At 43.8% G+C, this 24079-nt stretch overlaps 1 protein-coding gene across 5 annotated transcripts in view; it reads right to left on the bottom strand.

Annotated features, from left to right (window-relative positions):
* The window catches only part of slc45a3 (solute carrier family 45 member 3), a 29729-nt gene extending 5737 nt beyond the window's left edge, over positions 1-23992 (bottom strand). For 2 of the 5 annotated variants that reach the window (XM_061676313.1, XM_061676317.1), the window contains exons 1-3: positions 23874-23992; positions 5352-5669; positions 25-215 (exon numbers count right to left, since the gene is read on the bottom strand). In XM_061676313.1, the coding sequence (XP_061532297.1) occupies positions 25-215; positions 5352-5499 (339 nt within the window). In that variant the 5' untranslated portion in view covers positions 5500-5669; positions 23874-23992. Of the gene's footprint in view, positions 1-24; positions 216-5351; positions 5670-5769; positions 5906-11467; positions 11636-23671; positions 23789-23873 lie in introns of those variants that run through there. The other 3 variants (XM_061676315.1, XM_061676316.1, XM_061676314.1) reach the window with 3 other exon arrangements.
* Positions 23993-24079: the final 87 nt, after the last annotated feature.

The following is a 24079-nucleotide window of genomic DNA, read 5'->3' as shown; positions in this document are numbered from 1 at the left end:
CGATTCGGTTGTGATGTTACCGACCTGGAAAGTGCGTCCTCCCCAGGCAAGGTGCGCAGCCAGGATGTCGGCATGGGGAATGATCAAAAGTGCCAGGAGTACTCCCAGAGACAGCAGCCAGATGAAAGGCCGCCGCCTTCCGTAACTGCTATTGCAGTTGTCACTGGCTGAGCCGATCAGAGGGATGAAGAGGAGGCCGAGCACTGGACCAATACCTGTGAATAAAACCAGGGATATAGTCAGTCAGGGGTGCACATAAGTGGTGTGCAGGTGTGCACTGAAAATATTAAATGTGCACACAATTAAATTGCGTCACTGCGCATTTGCCCACCAAGCCTCGTTTTTTTTTTATTATTATTATGTTTTCTTTTTTTTTTTTTTAAACGGCACGGACGGTGGACGAGGTTGCCTGAGTGAAGTGAGAGAAGAGGTGCGCTTGTTTATCTTCTCGCTGCTGCTGTTCCAAACGGTACACTGCCACCATACTGTCGCCACCTAACCCCACCCTCATAGAGGTGCATTGTCAAAAACTGGGCTTTACACGATCAGGGTGTTTGGGGCCGATCAGTGGGCTTAAAAAAAACCATAAGCCATCACAAGATGGAGCAATGTGTCTACTTAAATGACTTGTTCAATTACTGGATACACTTGTGTACTGTATACTGAGTATCTTCAAGTAATCTGTATTCAGGTCATGTATTCTAATCAGTCAGGTCAAGCCAACATTACAGAAATAATGGGTGCTAACTTACCGTCATTCAATTACTTCACCCACACCGAAACTTAAGCGCATGATTCGATGTCCCCTGCCTCTTGCCCAAAGTCAAACGAGACAGGCTCCAGCTCACTTACGAACGTCGGCATGTTTACGTACAACCGTTAGTGCTAGCACCAGCTCGCTAGGGTACATAACGTTTAGTCGCCCGCTTGCGAGCGGTATCATATTAAAAGTACGTAAACGTGCCCCAAGCTTGAATTAAATTCCTCTCCCGATTTGATTGCAGTAGTCTGACATAGTGCAATCATGAAAGACAACGTTCGAGAGGGAGCAGACTTTGATGGTTTGGACACACCCAAAGGAAAGAGAGTGAGCATATTTGGTAGAAGGATGATGAGGGCGGAGCTGCCCGGCAAGAGAGCTCGAGGACGTCCAAAGAGAAGGTTGATGGATGTCGTGAGGGAAGACCAGAGGGCGGTCGGTGTTCGGGAGGAAGACGGCTTACGTGGAAAAGGATGACGCGCTGTGGCGACACACAACGGGACAAGCCAAAAGGAAAAAGAAGAGTAAGTTACACAACACGAATACTGTACACCTGAAGAACACTTTTCAAGATTTTCCTATATATAATAACGCAGCACTGTAATTAATAGTAATAAATCCAAGAATCACCACTGCCAGTGATGTCAGTGGTTCGGGGGTGGGGTAGATGAGCACCAAACTACAACCTGTGGTGCTCCATTGAGAACCAGAAACCAAAATGTTTGTGCACCCCTGGATATAGGGTGTACAAGTGGAAAGTCAAAGACAATGGCAGCAACTGCAATAAATGCAAGTGAAACATTGTGATAACCGTCTGTTAAAATGCATTTTTCAGCTTGGCTAGTTATTAAGGGGACTGACTACGTTCTATTTATCATTTCCTTCTGTATTAAAACAGCTTATGGACTAGTGTATTTGATCGTTTTTAGTCTCCCTGACTGCTGGCCGACCAGGGAGGGAACGGATTGCCATCGCCGCTAACTTGGCGATGGCCTCCTGCCTGATGTTACGCCTTCATCAGCTCAACCTCCACGCATGCGACTGCCTCTGGCTAATTACAGCACAGCACACGCCGTGTCCGCAGCTAGATGTCATGCAATATGGAAAATCGCTTGCTCTTGGGGGCAAGAGCTTGACAACTCAAAGAAATAACGTACCTGTCGTGTTTCCAAAAGAGACAGACAAATTTGACGGATGTAGTCGAGAAGTCTAATCAAATCAAATCAAAAATGGACACAAATAAATCACTGTTTTGACATGTACAGCAGAGATGGTCTAAGACAAATCAAATAAAAAACCTCCCATTTCCATTCCAGGTGCTCCCCCAAATGACAAAATGAAAAGGCATTTTACATTTTACCGTCTCCCTTCTGAAGGATTTTTTAATAATTATTATTACAGTGCATCTCACACAGTGACTCAGTTTAAAAAAAAAATAAAAAATAAAAAAAATAAAATATATAAATAAAAAAATAGAATCCCGATAGCACACTAGAAGTGAGGTCAAATGATTTTGATACAGTATAGAGCGCGTACAGACCCACCACAGAGGGAGGCAAGTTAACTGCACCCAGTCCTGCAGCTGTGAAGGCCAATCACAACAAGTCCTACTAGCTACAGCTGTTCACACAGCTATTTGCTCAAAACATGTGCACGCAGGCAACACACGCGCGCGCGCGCACACACTATAAGGCACAAATAAACAGTAGCGTGTGTTCAATCAAACACTTTCTGTTTTCAGAGACAAATCAGATTGCTGTCTAGCCCAAACCACCAATACCACAATGCAGCCATTAACAAAATGGGACAATTCTCTTCTGTAGTATTTTGTAGAGAGTAGTTAGTACATTCCTGAGAGAGAGACTACTGAAAGAAAGATTACCTTGAACATTGCGCCGCCAACAAACGGCTATTAGATAAAGCGGAAAGCAACCATTTGAGAACCTGACACTAGCTCGGGGGAAATTGGCTTTTAGCCTCCGGAGACACGATATCTATTTTCATTCAAATAACACTCAGACGCTCGACTATAATAACAGGATAGTCGAATAAGCGCCATTCCCAAATTGCCTTGCGGCACAGCCTCTCTGAGATGCACGTCACAATGATATCACTTCGCTTCGAGCCAAGAGAAACCCAAGGCATATTGACGATTGAAGATGTAAAACATGCAATCGAAATACAGAATTTGTTTTTTGCGGAACTCTCGCCGTTATCTGTAGGTCACAAGACACATTTTAAAATGAACTGCTCTGAGTGAGGCCCACGTGCATAGCATTTTGGCTGACAGGGTCGCCAAGTTATTCGCAAAGCTTACAAGAGACCCAAACGCAAACATGTTCCACCTGTGTTTTCTCCGGGTTGTCCAAATTCATCCTACAGTTTACAGTTCACATGTTAGGTTAATTTCAAACTAGAGTGGAGCGTCTGTGTGAATTGTTCTCTTTGTCTATTGTTCATTTCCACAGTACTGGCTTTATAGTACCTTCTCAGTTTGGGATGGTTAGTCAAGTAATTCCTCATTTGTAATATATATATACATATACATACACACACATATACATACACGTCTATACACACACACATATACAACCCCAAGTCCAATGAAGACGTTGTGTTAAATAAAAACAGAATACAATGATTTGCAACTCATGTTCAACCTATATTTCATTGAATACACTACAAAGACAAGATATTTCATGTTCAAACTGAAAAACTTGATTGTTTTGAGCAAATAATCATTTCAGGGCTGCAACACGTTCCAAAAAAGCTGAGACAGGTGGCAGAAAAGCGAGAAAGTTGAAGAATGCTCATCAAACACGTGTTTGGAACATCGCACAGGTGAACAGGCTCATTGGGAACAGGCGGGTGCCGTGATTGGGTAGAAAAGGAGCTTCTCTGAACTGCTCAGCCATTCACAAGCAAAGATGGGGCGAGGTTCACCTCTGTGTGAGCAATTGCGTGAGAAAATAGTCAACAGTTTAAGGAAAATGTTCCTCAACGTACAATTGCAAGTCATTTAGGGATTTCATCATCTACGGTCCAGAATGTCATCAAAAGGTTCAGAGAATCTGGAGAAATCGCTGCGTGGAAGCGGCGAGGCCGAAACCCGACATCGAACGCCCGTGACCTTCGATCCCTCAGGCGGCACTGCGTCAAAATCCGACCTCAACGTGCAAAGGACATCGCCGCGTGGGCTCAGGAACACTTCAGAAAACCAACGTCAGTCAATCCAGTTCGGCGCTACATCCGGAAGTGCAACTTGAAAGTCTACTTGCAAAGCAAAAGCCATTTGACAACAACACCCAGAAACGCCGCCGGCTTCTCCGGGCCCGAGCTCATCTCAGATGGACCGACGCAAAGCGGAAAAGTGTTCTGTGGTCCCACGAGTCCGCATTTCAAATTGTTTTTGGGAAACGGTGGACGTCGTGTCCTCCGGGCCAAAGAGGAAAAGAACCATCCGGACCGTTATGGACGCACCGTTCAAAAGCCGGCATCTGTGATGGTATGGGGCTGTTCGTGCCATTGGCAACTTACACATCTGTGGAGGCGCCATTATACAAAAATAAATCAGGGAGGGGGCAAACAATTTTTCACACCGATGTATATCGTGAATCTGGTTTCTTAAATTATCATTAACTCATTCCACAGCAAGTAACGCCTGGTACACACAAAGGTTTTTCAAATCTGAAAAGATGATCTGTGACAGACCCCACACAAGATCACAAATCTGGCGCTTAACAGTTTTGGTCGTATTGTGTGTGCGGGTGTGTGAGCGTGTCATCAAGACAGAATTCCACACACAAAGATTTTGTTCCACCGCCAAAGTCGAAATCTCACATGTGATCTCACAAAACCAAAGAAGAAGAAACACTCCCAGTATGTGCCGAAGTTTCCCGACGGTCCCTGAAGGTTGCCGGAGCCGTGTAAAATGGCGATGTCTTTAAAAAAACGACTTGCTTTGGAAAATACTTCTTGCCGTCTGGGGAACACACTTTTATTTAAAAAAAAAAACAACATCATCAGATAAGACGTGGTCTTTTTTTTTTTTTTTTTTTTTTTTATTTACGGTCTTTTACTTTTTCTTTTTTTTTTTTTCTTATTTGAGTCAGGGCGCTTCTTGATTGGCTATATTGTTCCATTCCACGGCGTCATGACTCGGGAGGAGTCCGTTCTCCCACACACCAAGACTTTCGGTCGTAGATATTCAACACGTTCATTATTGTCGGCCCCGATCCGTTTCGGTACGAATCCACTCTTAACACACATCAGACATTAAGGACAATCTTATAACACTTAATATCGCGCGGCGTTTGACGCGCTTGGTCGGCAAGGGGCAAAATCGGCACAAAAAGAGGCCGATCGTCTTTGTGTGTGTACCAGGCTAGTTATTGACACTGCAAATTATTTTGCAGCAACTGTTATCAAGGCCCAGCAAGGTTTTTGTTCTTCCTTTGCCGTCGGTGAAATGCAAGAAACCGGTGCTCGTTTTTGGCCATTCGCACCAATTTAGCACCAGACCTGCTATGGTGGGAACCTTTGAAATGGTAATAACACGTGGTAAGCAGACCTATTATGGGTAAACACTTACCTAAAACCATAGTCATGTAACGCTCCTCCACACCAGCCTCCAGCAGTAACGGGGGCACATACGTGATCCCAGCTGCCACACAGATCTCCAAGCCACAGGTGAGGGAGTTCAGAAGGACAAGACGCCACTGAGACCTCCATCCAGGCATATTTACAGGGGCTGGCTCGCCTTTCCTACCCTCTGGGATGCCCACTTGTGAGTGTTCGGGGGAGGTTAACTTTTGGGAGGCAGATGGGGCCGCCGTAGACGGGCAGCAACAAAGACGCGTAGATGTCTTCGATGACCTGGAGGATTCATCCTCCTCTCAGCTTTCTGGATCTGAAGAGGCAAAAAGAGAAAGTATCAAATCAGCGCTCAAACGACATGCTGCTGCATTCGTGTCAAACAAGCCGCAGACTTGAAACGACAGTTTAGCCACCTAGCTGTCAGCGACGGTGACGGTCTTTTCACAATAGATCTCTGCATTTTCCGAGATAATGTCAAAATACATGGAGATGACAGCGGCAGTCAAAAGGATGCGATTTCGATGGATCCTCAGAGCTCCTCGCCAACAGCTTCAGAATAACAGAAACAACAACAACAACAACAACAGGCGTAGACGAGATGAGTCAGCTGCAGCAATGTAATGTGGCAAACACACCGAACCATTTGCAAAGAGGATTCTCTCTCCCACTCATCCTTTGCTTTGCTTTGCTTTGCTTTTAGAAGTGTCAAAAGCCCACTGGAAGACATTCAGAGTATTTCCCTCTCAATTAGTGGGACAATCGTCACATAGTTCAACCGGTCACCACGTGAGCGATGAATAAGCGCACGTTTCACTTGATAGCTACAGTCTTTCCCACCGAGAAGCACCTCCAAACAAAGCATACAATCGTTTGAAAAGAAATACTTGCAGCGCAACTTCCAGGATCATCAACACAGGTGGTATCACGGTGAGTTCAAGTCAGAGTCGGACTTGGGTTTCCATCCGCACGACTGAGCTTGTGAACTTAACACCACCAAAGGTGAAGCACAACATCTGTTCCTTTGGTATTTTCGGCACCCTATTCCGTCACCAGGAGGCACGGCAACCACACCTCGACGTATCATTTTTCCACTGACATTCTCCATGACTTGGACGCCACATCCCCCCCGTGATACCATATGTTGATCCTGCAGGTCCTTCTCTCGACTTATGCAGTTTAGAGCGATTAGTCTTGTGTTGTATACCAGCGATATATGACTTAACAACCAGTTAAGAAACACCGATTTAGTCCCTGATGCTACGACTATTGTCATCGTCGGTTTTTTTTAAGTTGACAGAACACAGAAACCTCAAGGATCAGTGTTTGTATTTGTTGTGATATTTCCCTGCCAATGCTGCCCATCTGTTCCTTCCAGTAAAACAATTTCAGAGAAAATATTTATGAAATGGTTTCGCAAGACAATATTGTTTTGCTGACGAATTCAATTACATTTGCAAATAATGTCGCGCTACTGAAAGATTCATCATTACAATACGAACCCCGCTTGGTTGCGGAAAATGGGGATAAACTACACATTTGATTAAAATCAGCTTCAATCAATTCAAATTAATCAGATGACAAAAATGACTTGCATGATGATTTTTTTACTACTATACTGTAACAAGGACTAACCAATTATGTCAATGACATTCAAGTGCTATATTGTAAGACTCAGAAAGGCCAAAAGCAACAAGTTTACCATGTTAAGAGTTTAGTCCGTGTCATTAATACTGTCAAGTTCTCAAACCATTACTAAAGAGCAGAGTCCAAGACGAGTCCTCAGACAAAACGGTTTGCTTAAAAACATAAAGATGACGTCGACCGCGTTACCGGTTGCACTAAGTCGAGGCATGGGTCACAGACGGGAGCATTACGATTCCAACAATGCATGGGCAGACTGAAAAATATCCATCAGGGGACCAGGGGCCAAATGTACAAAGACTTGCGTGGATTTCCTCCTAAAACACGGCGTACGCTCAAATCCAGAAAACGTCGGACGCACAAAAATATCCAGATCTATGAATCTGTGCGTACGCGCGAATCCAAGCACATTTCCTTCGTACATTCCAGTCAACGTGAAAATGAGCGCACATGCTGGAGTTGCAGACTCCTCCCTGTCCACGCCCGCATTTAAATATGCAAAACATATTTAAATGAACCCTGCACCTGAGATCCCGATCTCTGCATGATCAGGAAAAAAGGTATTGAAGACAAATTAATTTGCTGAATGTGAAGTTGCGCAATGAAGTGGAGGCGCGCAAGAAAATCCTCTTCGGCACGCTGTCCTCCGGCGTTAACAACACGCGAAAGAGGAGCGAATGGGGCAGCGCGTGTGCGGCTGTCAATGCCGCGGGGTCGGAACAGCGCGCGCACGCTCAACTCAAAAAAAAGAAGTGGTCAGACATTAAGGTGGATGCGAAGCGGAGGACAGCTGCCCACCGCCAAAGTGTGGCCGAAACAGGCGGAAGGACCGTTCGAGGAGAGAGTCGCTGCGATCGTGGGTGACGCTGCTCTCTCGGGGGTGATGGGAGGACATGTGACTGACTACGATCACCCCGCAAGGTTAACACCATGTATTTTTATAACTCCTAACAAATGTGTTCAACCAGTAACCTACACTCAGCCCTGTGAGATAAAGGTTGATGCGTAAATGTTGTCTGTGTGGTATTTGTAATAAATCTTTTGAATTCAAATAGAAGCACATCAAAGAGGATATCAAAAACTTTCACATCCTTTTTGATGACTCAATTTATTATTTTAGTACACGGGAGAGGACATGCACACTGAGAGAAAAAAAAAAAAAACTATTTTTAGGAGAAGGTAAATGATTAATCATTTTCCCACATTTGAATCATGTGCAACCGATGTACATGTTCAAGTTAAGTACATTCAAAGGACTCTCTTTATCAGCGCAGTCGCGGCCACGCGCTACAGTACATGTTCGGGGGATTCGTCCGGCATGCCCAGGGTCTCCGACGCAATTACGCTCCAACCGGCTGCTGCTGTTGGAGTCACGAGAAATGAGAAATGATCACCTTGATCAATGAACAGGTGTCCTCATAAATATCAGCGATTCATTAAATAGACTGGTTAACATTTGGTATCAAGAAGGTCAAAGAGGCAGGGACTCTGAATTCACTTGTCGGGCATGAATTGTTCATCAGTGCAAATTGTTCCTGTGTGTCTGATGTGCAGATTTCTTGGAACGGTTTCCCAGCATCACCTCGAAGCACCAAAAGCTGCAGAAACGTGCGTGAGGCACCGCACATTTCCACGCTCATTGACCAACAGTGATAAAGAATCGGACGATCCTCATTTTCGATTTCTCTTCTCAAAAACTGATTTTCTGAAATGACAATGTCATACATGATGGCTCAAACAATAGTTTTTGTGTACTTTTATGGAACATTTTGGAAATTAAATGTTGAGGTTCCACGGTACCTGCAGTTGTTCGATAACGACAGCACACGGTCCATTAAATCCCCAAACTGTTTTGCCGTGATTCAAAAATCATACTCTTTATATAGCTATCGCCCTACAGGAAGCATGGCTTGGAAAAGAGAAGCGGAAGGAATTGCTCCCGAATGACATCAGAGACAACCACAGTTGAGACTGTGGCCGCCTGGCGGGTTCATGGTGTTTTTGGCTCGAACCGAACGGCTGCAGCATTTTGACGCTCCTCCCTTTGGAGTTCCTGCACTCTAACGGGCCTGATCGTCGGCACAAACGGGGGGCGAAACCCCTCCGATGCAGATAGCTTCCTCGATGCATTTCTGACAGATCCGGAGTCTAAACTATACATGCGACACGGCACAATGCAGACCGAGGCCTGCAAAACCAGTTGCGAATTCGACTCATTGAAAAGCGACATCATTTGATTATTCGGTAGCCCTGAAATATTGTCTTCAAGTTGAATTTGATGAGTCAACATTTTTTTTTTTTTTTTTTTTTTAGTAATTATGTTGTTCTCCACTATCAAACAATGCCTCAGTCATGGATTTCGTTATTGGCAACATCCAACACAAGTACAATTCATTTCATTTGCAATTAAAAACCAAACTGATTTACTGCCTAAACGGATTCTCGACAGTCAACAGGAACAAGTTTTGTGTGGACCATTTTTAACAAAAGACAAAAAAAAGATTCCGGCAATACAGAGTGGAATACACCAATTGTTTTGGGGTTTCTAAATGAAAACTTAAATATCCAGTATGTGAATTTGACTTTTCATTTTTCATAGTTTTGCTCAACAATTCTTGTCCAGTGTTTTTAAAAAAAAAAAAAAAACTCAAAAGTACCAATTACATCAATTTATTTTGTGCAGCATAACCAGATCCGATCGGTGATTAGTCTATTGCAAACTATACAAATGATCAATTAATCATGTTTTGATTGCAACTCTCGTTTTGACAAGGTTTAACCGATGAAACTTACTAACAGTACATGGGATGGGAATAACAAAGGCTCAATTATTTATAGTACCCCAAAAATATATACAGTCAATAAACCCGTTTCCTCCCACAAAGACAAATATTTGATAATTGGGGAAAACGGGAAGAGAATATTAGCAACAAGCCTCCTCCAACTGGTGCAGTCTTTAAAATGTTAAGTTGGTCACATGATTTGTGGCGAAAGGCACGGACGGTCAGAGGTCACGGTGACGGATGTGGGCTTAAGATTACAGGCCGGGGGGTAGGGTCAATGCTGTCGGAGCTACCCTTCAATGAGCAAACACCGAGCACAAATCAACTTTTTCCATTGGCGTCGGCACTTTCAGAAAAAGTCCCTTATTATTATCCAGTTGATGGTAACTTGCCAAACATCCGAAACCATCATTCTTGCATTGTGACAAAAAAAGATCCACCATTACTCAGGTAAACAGCACACTGACTACTGATTAGACGACAGATTAAAATACTGTTTTTAAAACGGTGAGTTCTGAGTTCATTTATTAAGGGAAAGAACTATTCAAAGTAACCTGGCCTCGTGCGAAAAAGAACTGTTTAGATATATTTTGGCCCACTCTTCCTTGCAGAATTCTTTGAAATCAGCAAAAACGGAGGGTTTTCGAGCATGAACGGCCTTTTTCAGCTCATGCCACTGCATTTCGATCGGATTCAAGTATGAACTTGGACAAGGCCACTCGAAAACCTTCATTTTCTTTTTGTTTTTTTAAGTGAGGTCACAAACTGATGGCTGAACATTCTCCTTACGGGATTTTCTGTTAAAGAGCAGAATTCATGGTTCCATCAATGACAGCAAGTTGTCCAGGTCCTGAAGGAGAAAAGCAGCCCAAAAGCATCACACTACCAGCACCGTCTCTGACTGTTGGTATGATGTCCTCTCTCTGAAATGCTGTGCTAAATAACGAGACACACACCTTCCAAAAGGCTCAATTTTCATCTTGTCAATCCATATAATATTCTCCCCAGTCTTGGATATCATTCAGATGTTCTTGGCAAAAATAAGAGAAGCCGCTGTTCTTTTTGGTTAGCAGTGGTTTTCGCCTTGCAACTCTGCCATGGATGCCATTTTTCCCCAGCCTCTTCCTTATGGTTGCGTCATGAACACCGACTTAACTGAGGTAAGGGAAGCCTGCAGTGAAAGCCCGATCAGTGAAAAGTAACCAACAATTGTGATCAGCCACAATTCAGGATTTAACAATGGTGATAATTACTTTTTCCACATCGGGCCAGGTAACTTTGAAATTTGTTTCTATAATAAATGAAATCACCATTTTAAAAAAAACTGCACTTTAAATTAACTAGGGTTTTATTTGTTAAAGTGGGGAAACTATGCAAAAATTTAAGAATTTGAGAATGGAGTCACTACCTTGTCTCTAATTTAGTTACCGTAAATCAACAATATCAATGGCTGGTAGTTATACATTTGATATAAAATTTCAAAACGTATAACTACCATCTATTCAGGTCGTTGAAAACAAGTTTAATAGGACTGTCAGTGTAACAGGTTTTGTAATGAGTGACAGTAGGTGTGTGTGTGTGTGCGCGCGCGTTTAGTTTAAAAGATAGGTACCCACCGAATTACAGAAGAATTTATAACAGATTGTAATCCATAATGGAACAAATTATTATGAAAAATGATACTCACCACTCAGAGATCTGAAGGCTAAAGAACACGATACATACTGGGGATAATGGTGGATCGTGTCCGTCTTCCCTAGATATAAAATCGCAGAGTAGCCCTGGCCAAGCTTTTGAGCTTCTTGCTTCCCTCCACTTGCTTCTTTATCCCACTTCAGTCTATATCCACCGTTCCCTCCTCTACCAAGCCCCCCTCCTTTTCCTTCATCCCTCCCATTAGTCACTCTTCCTCACTCCTTCCCCGCCCGAGCCTGTAAGGTGGGAATTGCAGAAATCCCAAAGCCCAGTCATTTCTGTCTTCATGTGCAACAAAACGTTTCGCCCCCCCCCCCCCCCCCCCCCCCCGAGATTTGGTGTGCAAATCAAAAATTGCGCTTACAGCTAAAGCGGAAGTGAGAAACCCGAGTCAGCTGTGATAAGTAGAAAGAGCCCATGACAAAGAATTGAAGGATAATCAAACAAGCCCACATCAAGGCCTTCCCCCAATCGACTAATTTGACTATGTGGCATGCTGTAAAAGTTCTGTATTGTGCTCCCTAAGTATCATGCTAAACTGCCTGCTAGGGCGGGCGCGGGTATCCCCCACAACTCTCATGACTTGGCTCCACCTCAGTCTTGGTGAAGATCATCCGTTTGAAGGACAACTTTAACCCGTTTCCTAGTTCGCCAGCTTAGCCAGCACTAAGCCTATTGGAGTAGACGTGTGTGTATATACAGCACACAAGCACACACAAAAATCCACCTCCCACAGACTGCTATGAGTCAATCTAGAGTCTACCCCCATGCCAGTAAACCAAGAACAGCCCCACACAGAAAGGCTTTGAATTTAATAAAATTGAGGACAGAAAACGCGGAGCAGAGGCAGCTGTAAAAGGGAAGGAGGGGGTGGGCAGGGAATAATATCATTACAATACGAGCGGCTTTAAGGGATCTCCATTTGTGGAGCCGAGAGGCCAATCAATATGAAGACAGAGTGCGGGAAACAGCTGCAGCCGTGTAACAGGAGTGCCTTTCTCTGAGATTAAGAGAATTCAGAAAATCCCACTTTAGGTGAAGGTTGATCGTCACCCCTTGTCCTGGAGGACAAACACACAAACACCAGTCGAGAAATGGGGAAATGTATAACAAGGACATACAATACGAATCAAGTCCTTGGTTAAAAAAAATAACATTTTTAAATACACACAAGATGATTATCTCATCAGCGGAGGGATGATCCAACCCCAAGGACAAATGTTTGTCTAACATATACCGACATCGTGGCACAATAATTATGGATTCAAAATACAAAATAAATCAAAATAGCCCTGCGATCAATACGAGGTTCGAACAGCCGGAAAGGGAAAAATTCCCGACACAGAACGGGTACGTTTTTAGAATCAAAAATCCATTGATCTCCTCCAATCTCTTATTTACACGCGTTTATGCCAGGTACACAGCCTGGGTGGGGCAACCTTAAAAATGTCATCGTTCCCCTGTATGGCGCGCACATTCTCCCGTGCACTTTTCCTCGACGGCAACGGCCTGGAGACCGCCAACAACATCAATTGTTACGTTACTCATCGTACACAAAACCGCTCTTCAAAGTGCTCACCGACTGCCCCGTGGGCGTAAAGCGTCCCGTCCGCATCGCGCCAGCGGCTGAATGGCGACGTATATCATATCGTATCATATATATTCATTGGTGAAAAATAGCTGCACCAGTGGACTTTTCTTTTTCTACCTGCCAGGAGCTTTTCCGCTCCAAACCTGTTTTGAAAACGCAGAACTCCCTCCATTGCCACAACTACAGTCACCGTACGGGCACAGCGGCGAGTTATATATCGAGTCATTTGTTTTTACTTGCTCCTACAGTACGTCGCCGTCAAAATATGTTAAAGTGACTCGTCCGGTCGGTGGCATATGGAAGGTTGGACACCGTTGATCTATAAAATGGCAAGCACACCCCCTTTTTTATTGACAGACCGCCGAACGCGTTAACTCGTAAGCAAAGTACTCCGACTAAATTGCTTTTATCTGATGTACAGAAGTCCTCGGGCGCGCCGGTGCGAGTGTGTACAGTAGCAAGTGTCGTGACGGCGATCTGTACTTACCATTACTGCTGCTGAGAGTGTGAAAAAGGCAAAGATACTCCCGCCGCACAAACACAGACAAGCACTATGCGCTAGCTAAGCAGAAACACTTTGGTGCTGGGACAAAATGGCGGACGAGGCACGGGCGCCATTCTGAATATTAAAAAAAAAAAAAAAAAAAAACGCCGGGCCCCCGCCGTGCCGTCGGCGGCTCGGAGCACGGGCGCGAATCAAAACGTGCAATATCATGTTTCACCTTTGCGGGGCGCTAGAATTACTACAGCTTCTGGAGAGCACAAGGAGGAAAACTCTTGGGCAGATTATGCGAACGAACGCCCACATATTTGAGGGTTACTGCACCCAAAGTGTGCCCATGGCCAGAAGAAGAGCAAGGGATGGACTTAGGTGGACGGCAGAATCGGCCCAGTCATAAAAGCGTGGCGCTGGACGCCCTTTCTGACTTACGTGTACAGGAAAACGGGTCACAAAGTGAAGAGAAGAAGGCGTGGGGGAATAGGCCGCAACGTGAATATGTAGTTTTCCCAGTTCCATTATTTAAACTTTCATAAGAAAGCATTTGAATTTTTAAGGGTTAAAACAAAAACAAAAAAGATTCTGCAATCAAAACCGAACTTTGAAATAGTCTTTAGGCCACATTAACACGAGGCAATTTGTATTCCGACACTTTTGTTCAATTCAAAACAAACAATTAACTGGTTGATTCATTGTCATTCTTCCACATAATCAGTCAAATGCTACTTAAATGTCCTCATGGAATGACGTTTCTGTTGCTAACATAATTAGTAACTTTGTGTAAAACACGCACACACTCCACATTCAACAAAAGGAAAGTGGAATTCTTTTCCACAAACCAGCAACTCCCCAACCCGCCATTACCCATAATCAGCCACGTATGACACACTGCTCTCTGTTTAGATAAAAACCAAGAAAGCCCATAGTGTGTTCCAGAAATAGAACAAAAGGGCGACTTCTAAAAGCATGACAGCAAAGAGCTATTTAAGCCGAAATGTCAGCCACATTATACAAAACACCAAAGACCGGATTGGAGGAATCAAGGACTCCTTGCGTGCTTCCGCAACAAATTAACCTTGAAGTAAATACGAGAGCATAAGTATGCGAGAGTATGCATACATATATATATATATATATATATATATATATATATATATATCCAATAGCTTGTATTATGTCAGGAACGTGTAATTCTCTTAAGGTCTGGAGAAAATCATAGGATCAAACATGACGAAAACATTTTCTCAAGTCCCGTAATGCTATGAGCACGGGGTCTTCTGGCGCACGCCACCACAGTACAATTAATCGTGGCCATTCAATTATTAAATGTCAATTCCATCCGTTGAAACTGAACCACATGTCAGGAATGAAGTTTAAAACTCTTAAAACTTTATCGCCGCGATCGCAATGTAGTGATCCGATACGGCGGACCTGTAACGCACCCGGCCTCTTCTAGTGCCGACTCTTCCGTCATGCCCGCGAACGTCTCCGCATCTCCACACTGATCGGTAGCGTCGCCACTTCACGTCGTGATATTTTAGACGCTACTTTCTGCTCTGTTCTCGCCTCATTAGTAAATGAGAGGGGGGGGGGGGAAGAAGGAGGGAAAAAAAAGGTTTCCCGTGCCTGCGGACCGAATTGAAAGGTTCGGACAATTATCGTAAACCGTTCCAACCCTACCCAAGTTAATTAGCTGTACTAAAACGTTCACAATCACATTTTTAATCAGGCCAAGCCGATTGACTCGAGTCCCCACGTGCAATGTTGGGTGATCGCGTCCCCATTTTGTCTTCCTCGTGCTGATTTTGAAACATAACTGCACACTCGTGATGACAAATACATTTTAGTCTGCCCATTTGCTCAATATAAAAGTCAGGGAGGGCAGCGCTTAGCCGTCTGGGAGAACAGGAAATATCAAGCATCAATTCTAGCAAACAAAAAGGGCCTGCCAGCAGACAAAAACTTTTGTTCCTTCCGTTTGAATTACGCACAATGAATCAAGCGTGCGTGGCATATCGTGCTGCCAAAACGGCTACACAAACACTATTGTTAATAGCAAACAATGTGCTAAGTAACCCTAAGTTGATTGCGGGTCTGTGTGGGCGCACCCTTCGGTTTGCTACACGCGAAAACCTCCACGAGTCTACGACAGTACCGAGCGTCACAGTAGCGACAAACCCAATTATTGACTGAGATGATGAGCATGATCCATTCACAGGCCAAAGGCCATCTCGCATATCAAAGGTCTCCCCCTCTTGCATTCAATAGCATCCATTTCAGGCTGCCACGTGAAAGAGAACCCTTGTAATATGCAGTGGTGACCGCAGAAGCGCTCTTCAGAACAAGACCACAGAAGGTTTGAAACGTCCCGCTGTCTCCTTCGCTGCTTTTCCTGGAGGTTTTTAGCGGCAAGAAGTGGCACCTTTCTTCTTGATGTACCGTCCTACAAGCCTGTGCATTTGGCAGCAAGGGGCTCGAGCGTGCGACTCTGCTGTGCACACATGTGGTTCAGTCCTCATCACTTGGGGAAATGTCTCGGGATGCTGCCCGCTGCAGGGCCTACACTTCCCCATCTGAACCTAAACTGTACTTTGAGCAGCATCGATGAGGAATTCTCGAAAAGCGACAGGTTCGTCGACATCTGTTCTCCGCCTTCCGCAAGACGAGAGAGCTGGACCGGAAGCGGTTTTGCTTTCAATGCCACGCGGTCTCATCATCTACACTCGAACTACGTGACGTCAGTGAACGGAATCGGTGAAGGAGACCGCGGTGGGAGTGAAGCAAAGCACATTGCTTAGGACAACAACAATGAGGCGTTTATTTTTAAAGCAACCTGCAGGAAATTGAGATATGAAGAATTTCTTTGAGTGCAGGATTTGCTTCACTTGGATGGCATAGTTGACTCCCCAGCTACAGTATAGTATATTAATATAATTCATTACCATTATTAACTGTTCACATCAGGAAGGCATTGAGAAATGTTGGTCACAGACTGCATCTAAAAAGTGCTTTCATACACAGTGTACCCCAAAAATATTGACATTTTAAACATGAAGATTTGAGTAACGACGTCTGAGACAACGGAATTCAAAGAGACATTCCAACTCCATTCGCAAATGTATTCTATAAGCAATTTGATAAGCAGCTTGCCTCGTCGCAACGCCGTGGCTCCGCCTCAGGTCGTCATGGTCACGAAAGCCGTATTTTGCCATTCGCCCAGCAGGAAAGGGTGCTTGGGTGGCTCATTTTGCATGAGACGGGGACTGCACGCTTCAAAGTAAGTTTCTCTCTCTACGAAACTCACTTACCGGTAAGTTTCAGGAGGCTTTTGAAAAAAAAAATCATCATAATAAAGTAGGTTTTCTTGATCCTTTGGATGTTTTGTACATTGTAACATCTAGTCTCTTTTTTTTTTTTTTTTTTAATTATCTTTTACTTGCACTCTACTGTGTGAGCTTTCATAATTTTAGTAAGTCTTATTTCTGTATCGTTTTTAAATGCTTATAAATGTACTTTTAATCATTTAAAGAACATTGAGTTACCTTGTATATGAAATCCACGACAGTCCCCTTCAAAAGTATTGGCACGGCCAGTTCGATTCCTTTGCGTTTGTTGGGTTTCACATCAAAAGGTGAAGATGAGACCAAAGTTCAGAATTCCAGCTCTTTTCACGTTGTCTCCATGTAGATGTGTTAACTCAGGACAGAGCACCTTTTTGTTTGAAGCCACCCACTTTTCATGTGGGCAAAAGTATTGGAACAGACATTAAATGAACTTAAAAGTGAATAGCTTCCCATTTGCTGGCATAACCCTTACTTGCAATAAATACGTCAAGCCTCCGACCCACCGACTTCAACAGACTTGCATTCTTCATTTGAAATGCTTTTCCAGGCCTTTACTGCAGCCTCTTTCAGTTCTCGTTTGTTTCCGGGGGTTTCTTCCCTTCAATCTCCTCTTCAGGAGGTAAAATGCATGCTCTATTGGGTTAAGGTCCTGTGATTGGCTTGGCCAGTCAAAGACCTTCCACTTTTCCCTCTGACGAAGTCCTTTGTTGTGTAGATAGATAATCCGTTTTGGGTCATTGTCTTGTTGCATGATGATGTTTCTCCCGATTATTTTGTAATTTTTTTCATTTTTCTGTAAATTAACAGACGAAAGGGTTTTGTAGACTTCAGAATTCATTCGGCTGCTACCGTCATGAGTTACATCATCAATAAAGACTAGTGAGTCCGTTCCAGAAGCAGCCATGCGAGCCCAAGCCGTGACATGACCTGGACAATGCTTCACAGATGAGCTTGTGCGTTTTGGATTACAGGCAGATCCTCTCTCTTTCTCCATACATTTGCCTTTCCATCACTTTGGTCTCTTCAGTCCATAAAACATTTGTTTTGTGACTCATCTCTGTACTTCTTTGCAAAATCCAATCTGGCCTTCCGATTCTTTTTTGGTAATGAGCGGTTTGTATCTTGTGGCGTGGCCTGTATATTTCTTCTCTCCAAGTCTTCTTCGAACAGTGTATTGCGATAACTTCACCCCTGCCCTGCGGAGGTTAGCAGTGATGTCACGGACTGTTGTCTTTGGGTGTTTCTTCACAGCTCTCTCAATGTTTCTGTCATCAACTGCTGTCGATACCCTCGGCTGACCTGTTCGATGTCTGTTGGTCAGTACGCCAGTAGTTTCTCTCTTTTTCAGGACATTACAAATTGTTGGATTGGCTACGCCCGATGTTTGTACAAATCGCTCTGATCGAGTTCCTCTCTTCTCTCAGCTTCAAAATGGTTTGCTTTCCAGATTCAGTCTTCCCAGCCTGGTGCAGGTCTACAATTTTGCTGCTGGTGTCCTTTGACAGCCCTTTGGTCTTGGCCATAGTGGAGTTTGGAGTGTGACTGTTTGAGGTTGTGGACGGGTGTCTTTTATTCCGATGAGTTCAAACAGGTACTAATAATACAGGTAACGAACGAGTGGAGGACAGCGGAGCCTCTTAAAGAACAAGTTACAGCTCTGTGAGAGCCAGAAATTGTGCTTGTTTGTAGGTGATCAAATACTTATTTTCCACCATAATTTGCTAATAAATTCTTTAAAAAAAAAAAAAAAAATCAGACTGATTTTCTAGATTTTTTCCCCCTCAGGGGTGAGGTATGCCTATGATGAAAATTACAGGCCTCATCTTTTTAAGTGGGAGAAGATGACCAAATACTTCTTTGCCCCAATTTAAATTGGGATATGCTTGAAAATGAGCCAATGAAGCCATCAAAACCGCTTCACAAGTGGATCCCAAGCACCTGGGCGGCATTCAAAGACAGGCCAAAACAAAAACCTACAATGGGACCGGCTCATTGAGGAGAACCAAGCGCTGGGCTGCCACTAATTACAACTACATTCAGTGCAATGGCGCAGCCACCTTGTACATTTTGTAATTTGTTATTTGTTTCTATGTCAGTCCATCTAAATATGTCTTACTTGAAACAGTTCTGTGGTGCAAAAAAAGGTCAGGGACTGAGCAGTTTTTATTCTTTTGATTTAATATAATCAACAGTGATTATCTCATTTTTACACAGAGTTTAAGGGCCCCTAAGGAGAGTTTGATTTGGGGCCCCCTTCCAACCATGTTTATGTTTAAGGTTTTTTTTTTTTTTTTTTCAACCAGCATTTCAAATCACTTATGTCTTGGGCTGGACTTGTTAAAGTAACATGCATAGTTATTTTTTATGATACAATTTGAGCCTGCAATTGATTATTTCTAATTCAATGACATGGTAGGGAAATTGCTTTAAAAATCCAAACAAATCAAAACGGTTGACATAGATTGTGTTCAACCTTACAAGATCTATGGTTTGGTGACCGTATGCCTTTAAGAGATTGCTTGCGGTGTTCGCTTTTGTTGACGTTTGAATTATAAACATTAGGCTTTTTCACGGTCAGGATTTTTGGGGCCGATCAGCGAGTTTAGAAAAACAATAACCGATCCCTGATCCCATCACAAGATGGAGCGATGCGTCTCTTTAAATGACTTGTTCATTTACCGTATATACTTGTGTACTGTATACTGAGCATCTTCAATGCTCAGTATACAGTACTGTTCTCGTCAGGTCATGTATTAAAGCAACATTGACGGAAATAATGGGTGCTAACTTACTGTAACCGAATTACTTTACTGTACTTAAATTAAATTACTTCACACACACACACACACCGAAACGTCAGAGCATGATTCAACATAACGGCGGCAGGTTTGCGTACAATCGTTAGCGCTAGCTTGCTAGGCTACATAACGTTTTGTTGCCTGCTTGCGAGCCGTAGCATATGAAGTACATGAACATACCTCAAGCAATCCTTCAATGAAGGTAATCCCCCAAGCACCGGTGACCACCACCATTTTGTTCTTCTAATACACACGTTGCAATGTGGTAACGAGTGTATCCGGTCGGGCTGAGTTGATATAGATAAGATAAAGACCAATGACTGTAAAAGGCCGTATGCGGTGGTATCGGAATCGAAGATGTTATCGCCGTAGTCTTACATGGTGCGTTCGTGAAAGACCAAATTTGTCTCGTCGTCCGATCCGGGCATTCGCTTTGTCCGCCTCAGACGTGTCGTCTGTCCCACATCGCCGACATCTTTTTAAAAAAATCAAAAATAACTATTGGCTGTCAGATATGTACAGTAGCGTGTCAAAAGACGCGCTACAAAGCTAAAAAAAATAAGCCAGCTTTTGGATTCAAATATACTGTACATGACGGTAAATGTCTTTTGCGGAGAGCAGCAAATTAAAACAATTAGCCCAGCTCCGGAGAACTGAACCAGTGCCAGTAAACCCACACGCGTAAACAAATTCACGTCACGGTGAAGATCGAATGAAGCCTTTTTTCATGCCTTTAATCTGACTCGACACTCAAAGGGGCAGAGACGTTCCTTCGCTCTCTTGCACACTTTACCTTCGCCGCAAATCCCAGGAGAAGCCCGACTGATATTTATTCAAGCTCATCACACATCCACAAGGAATATACGCATGTTGTACTATTATTTGAAAACAGATATTGATTTTGCTATTGGGCACTACAATTCCCTGCAAGGCAACCCCGAGAAAGTGGCCACACTGTCAAAGCTGAGCAATAATGTCAGAAAGGTGACATTCCTTGCTGGTAGGGGAGCTGGCATCTTTTCTCTTGAGCTTCAGCCCATGAGGGGAGCGTGTACGGTCCTTTCTCTTTGGTCCAGCTGGCTGCAGAGCACTATTGCAGGGCGGCTGCTCGGACTTTGACCTTGCTGCCGGCAAAGAGCTGGGAAGAAACCATTACTGCTCCTCTGCTTCTGGTCAATGGAAGATTCCGTAGGAAAGAAACGGATCGCTAAATGTGCAGCACCTTCCCCTGCCTACGGCGGCTTCGTAATGTGCCGTCGGGAGCAATTTTCCAGGTGTTCTTGCTTTCGATTCGCGGTTTTCAACTGCAACAAATGATCTCACTGTTCATGCAATTATTAGCTCCAAGTAAACATTCACTTCATGAGCAAAAGCACGGCAAATTGATTTGTAAGTGATTTAAGAGATCATGACAAAAGACAACAAGCAGATCTTCGCAATTAGCTCAGTTGAATTTGCCAGTTATTTGCCAAATTAACCCTAACCCGTCTGCCATAACCCAGATAACCAACATTGATTGTGCACAAGCGGAACCTCAAAGTGGAGTGGCCCTGAGGTCATACAATATGGAATTCAACCAAAATCTGAGAATAAAGGTCTCTAAAGTTACACAAAACGCTGTCATATCACGCTTGAAAAAAGAAAAGACGAGACAAATCGCTTATTTTAAATTACACAGTACAGTTAAGAGTTTTATGCTGGCAACTGACTGACTAATGACCCCTCATTCCTTTATTTCTTTGCAAAAAAAAGGCCATCAAAAAAATACTCTTAAGACAACATTTCATCCCATTCGTCAACATAATTTCTAGAATGTATGTATTTCCCAAAAAGGAACAACTGCCGACACAACTTTAAATGATGGTTGATGAGTAAATGAAAATATCCCCCAAAAAAAACCTTAACTCGACAGCGTTGCGCCTTGAATTGTCATTCAATTCTTGGGTCTAGAGCGCATTCTCGCACAAAGGAGTACCACTTGGGTGTTTGCAATGTGGGAAGAAGAAGAAGAAAAAAAAAAAAAAAGGCCTCGCAAAGCTCACATACCTGTGACCGTTCATGGCTACACTTGATAACAGACAAAACTGACCTGGACCGAGCTTAAGATGACCTCCCATACTTGAACTTACTGCCAGGCAGCCGTGTTACACGGGCGAATTTGTAAGGCAGCACTATTATACATTGTTTGTAATTTCATTATGGCTTGAAGAGCTCGAACAATGTTATTTTCTCAAAGACCGAGCTGTTCCAAAGGGAAACGCACCCTTCTGCAGGCTTCCAGTTGGTCATATCTTTTGAGAAGGTGAGAGACTTGAAGACACAGGAGACAAACCAGCAAGCTTCAGCCTGAAGATTAACCGGTGGGCTGGCATGAAATGAAAAAAGATTTCTCAAAAGAATGCAAAAAAACTCCTGTAGTAGCCACCCGATGATCAAGTAGGAGCTTGAGGTTCCGCCTGATTTGAAAAACATATGCGGTTATTTATTGAGAATGCAGTTCAACGTGGAAAGCACAACAAGCCCTCCTCAAAGTTTAGTTAAGAGCCTACGATGATTACAACCGCTAAGCCTTCAGTCTGCCTAAGTAGCTTGCTGTCCTAGACGGGGAACGATTATCCCTGCGCTTGCTTTGGGTTGGGGGTTGTATATTAGACAGTAAGACAGCCTTAAAAGTACAGCCAGCTGGTCTAGCCTTGGCATTTCAAGCATCCCCCCCGCCCCCCACACACACACACAAACTATGTGGTGTAAAGCCCAATTTCAGGCAAGAATTTGGCTTCTCCAAGATGCACCGCACGGGTTTTACACCCAAAACCCAAAAGTCACGAGGTTGTCGCAGTTCCCTCAAGAATTTTTTTTTGGGGGGGCTCCATGGTCCTTCTTGCCTAGAGCCCCCAGTCTCAAAAGGCCTCTGTCAGTCACCGCAGGCCAACTCAATATGTAAACTTTAATATTTGTATAATTCATGTATTCATGATTGCTTCCGTGTTGACACTTGTGGAGTTATCTATGTGGCATCTGCGCGTGCAGGTTGTTTCAACTGTTCCGATCATGTAAACACAGCCATATTGGATGCGTGTTAGTTGAAAAGCACATGTAAATATCTATATATATTTGTTCAAATCCGATATAGACATGAAATCGTAAATAAGCACTTGGAGCTGCTGTGTAAATCCAGCCATTGATGCATACATTTTTTTTTTTTTTTTTCCATTTTTAGTGAATGACAAAGAGGGGTGTTAAGCAAAACTCCTTGGAAATTTTGCAAGAGCATTGTTGACCAATCGCTTTTCTTAGGAATGTACATTTGCTATCAAGTTTGCACGCGTCATAACAAGGGAAGGGAGCAGGCTTAAAAGGTGAAAATTGGAACACTAGTAGAAAAAGCACTTTTCCTTTCAGGCTCAAAAAAATCAAATACAAATTTTGTTGTTGTTGTTGTTGTTTTAAACTCTGCATTTTAAACCATAACGCGCTGCAAAGAACGACGCACTTTTCCGGTCAATCGGGGGCCGAAAACGCCATCACTCGTGTTTTCATGTGTCACAACAGCCTGCAAGGGTCTGACTAACGCAGGGCGCCAGACGTTTACGCACAACTAAACAAAGAGCTTGCCACGACAGAAGCGGGGGTTTTTTTGTTGTTTTTTTTGTCAAGTGGCTGCACAGCAGAGCTCGTGGCACTACGATACCGACACTCGTGCGTGAGCAGACTAGTGCGTGGATGAGCGCCAGACCTACTGACGCAGACTGCGAGGGGAAAAGTTAACCACACACACACACAAAAAAAAAAAAAAAAAAGAATACCCCACGCTGCTGGACCGACGCATTACACCTTCAAAACTTCCCACAAACGTCTCTTACTGATTATTACGCAGCTCAAACGCATCACAGCTCGCGACCTCATTTTCGGTGGCGTACGAAGGAGCAAGAGAAGACATGAAACGGCAAACATAAACTCGTACTTTTGCGTGGCTTCGTCGCGGTCAGACCATCGCCAGACGAGTCGCTTGCGATGAATAAGTTTCATCCAACTCAAGCGGCGCTTCGTTTATGTACGAGCGTCACTGAAGGGCGCAGAACTACAATCAACAACGGGAAACAAATGAAGCGCTGGCGAATTGACCATCCATTAAATGGGAGAAGGTTTGAAAACGTAAAGCTCACCTTTGGGGAGGCTCAGTTCAGCTCAGCTCAGCTCCGGGAAATCCATGCAGCGACTTGCTCGTTCCCGACACGCGCGCGCACGCACGCACACACACACACGCGCACACCGCGATTGCTCCAAGTTGAGGCCAGCTGTGACTGACAAGCACCGTCGAGCCCGAGGAGGGACAGGCGTACAACTTCCGCTTGTTACTTTCACAGTAAAT

This window comes from Phycodurus eques, chromosome 5, assembly GCF_024500275.1.
Source record: "Phycodurus eques isolate BA_2022a chromosome 5, UOR_Pequ_1.1, whole genome shotgun sequence".
In the NCBI taxonomy this organism is placed as follows: Eukaryota; Metazoa; Chordata; class Actinopteri; order Syngnathiformes; family Syngnathidae; genus Phycodurus; species Phycodurus eques.
Note: the sequence above shows the minus strand (reverse complement) of the source record. Positions and strands in the feature narration are given on the sequence as shown.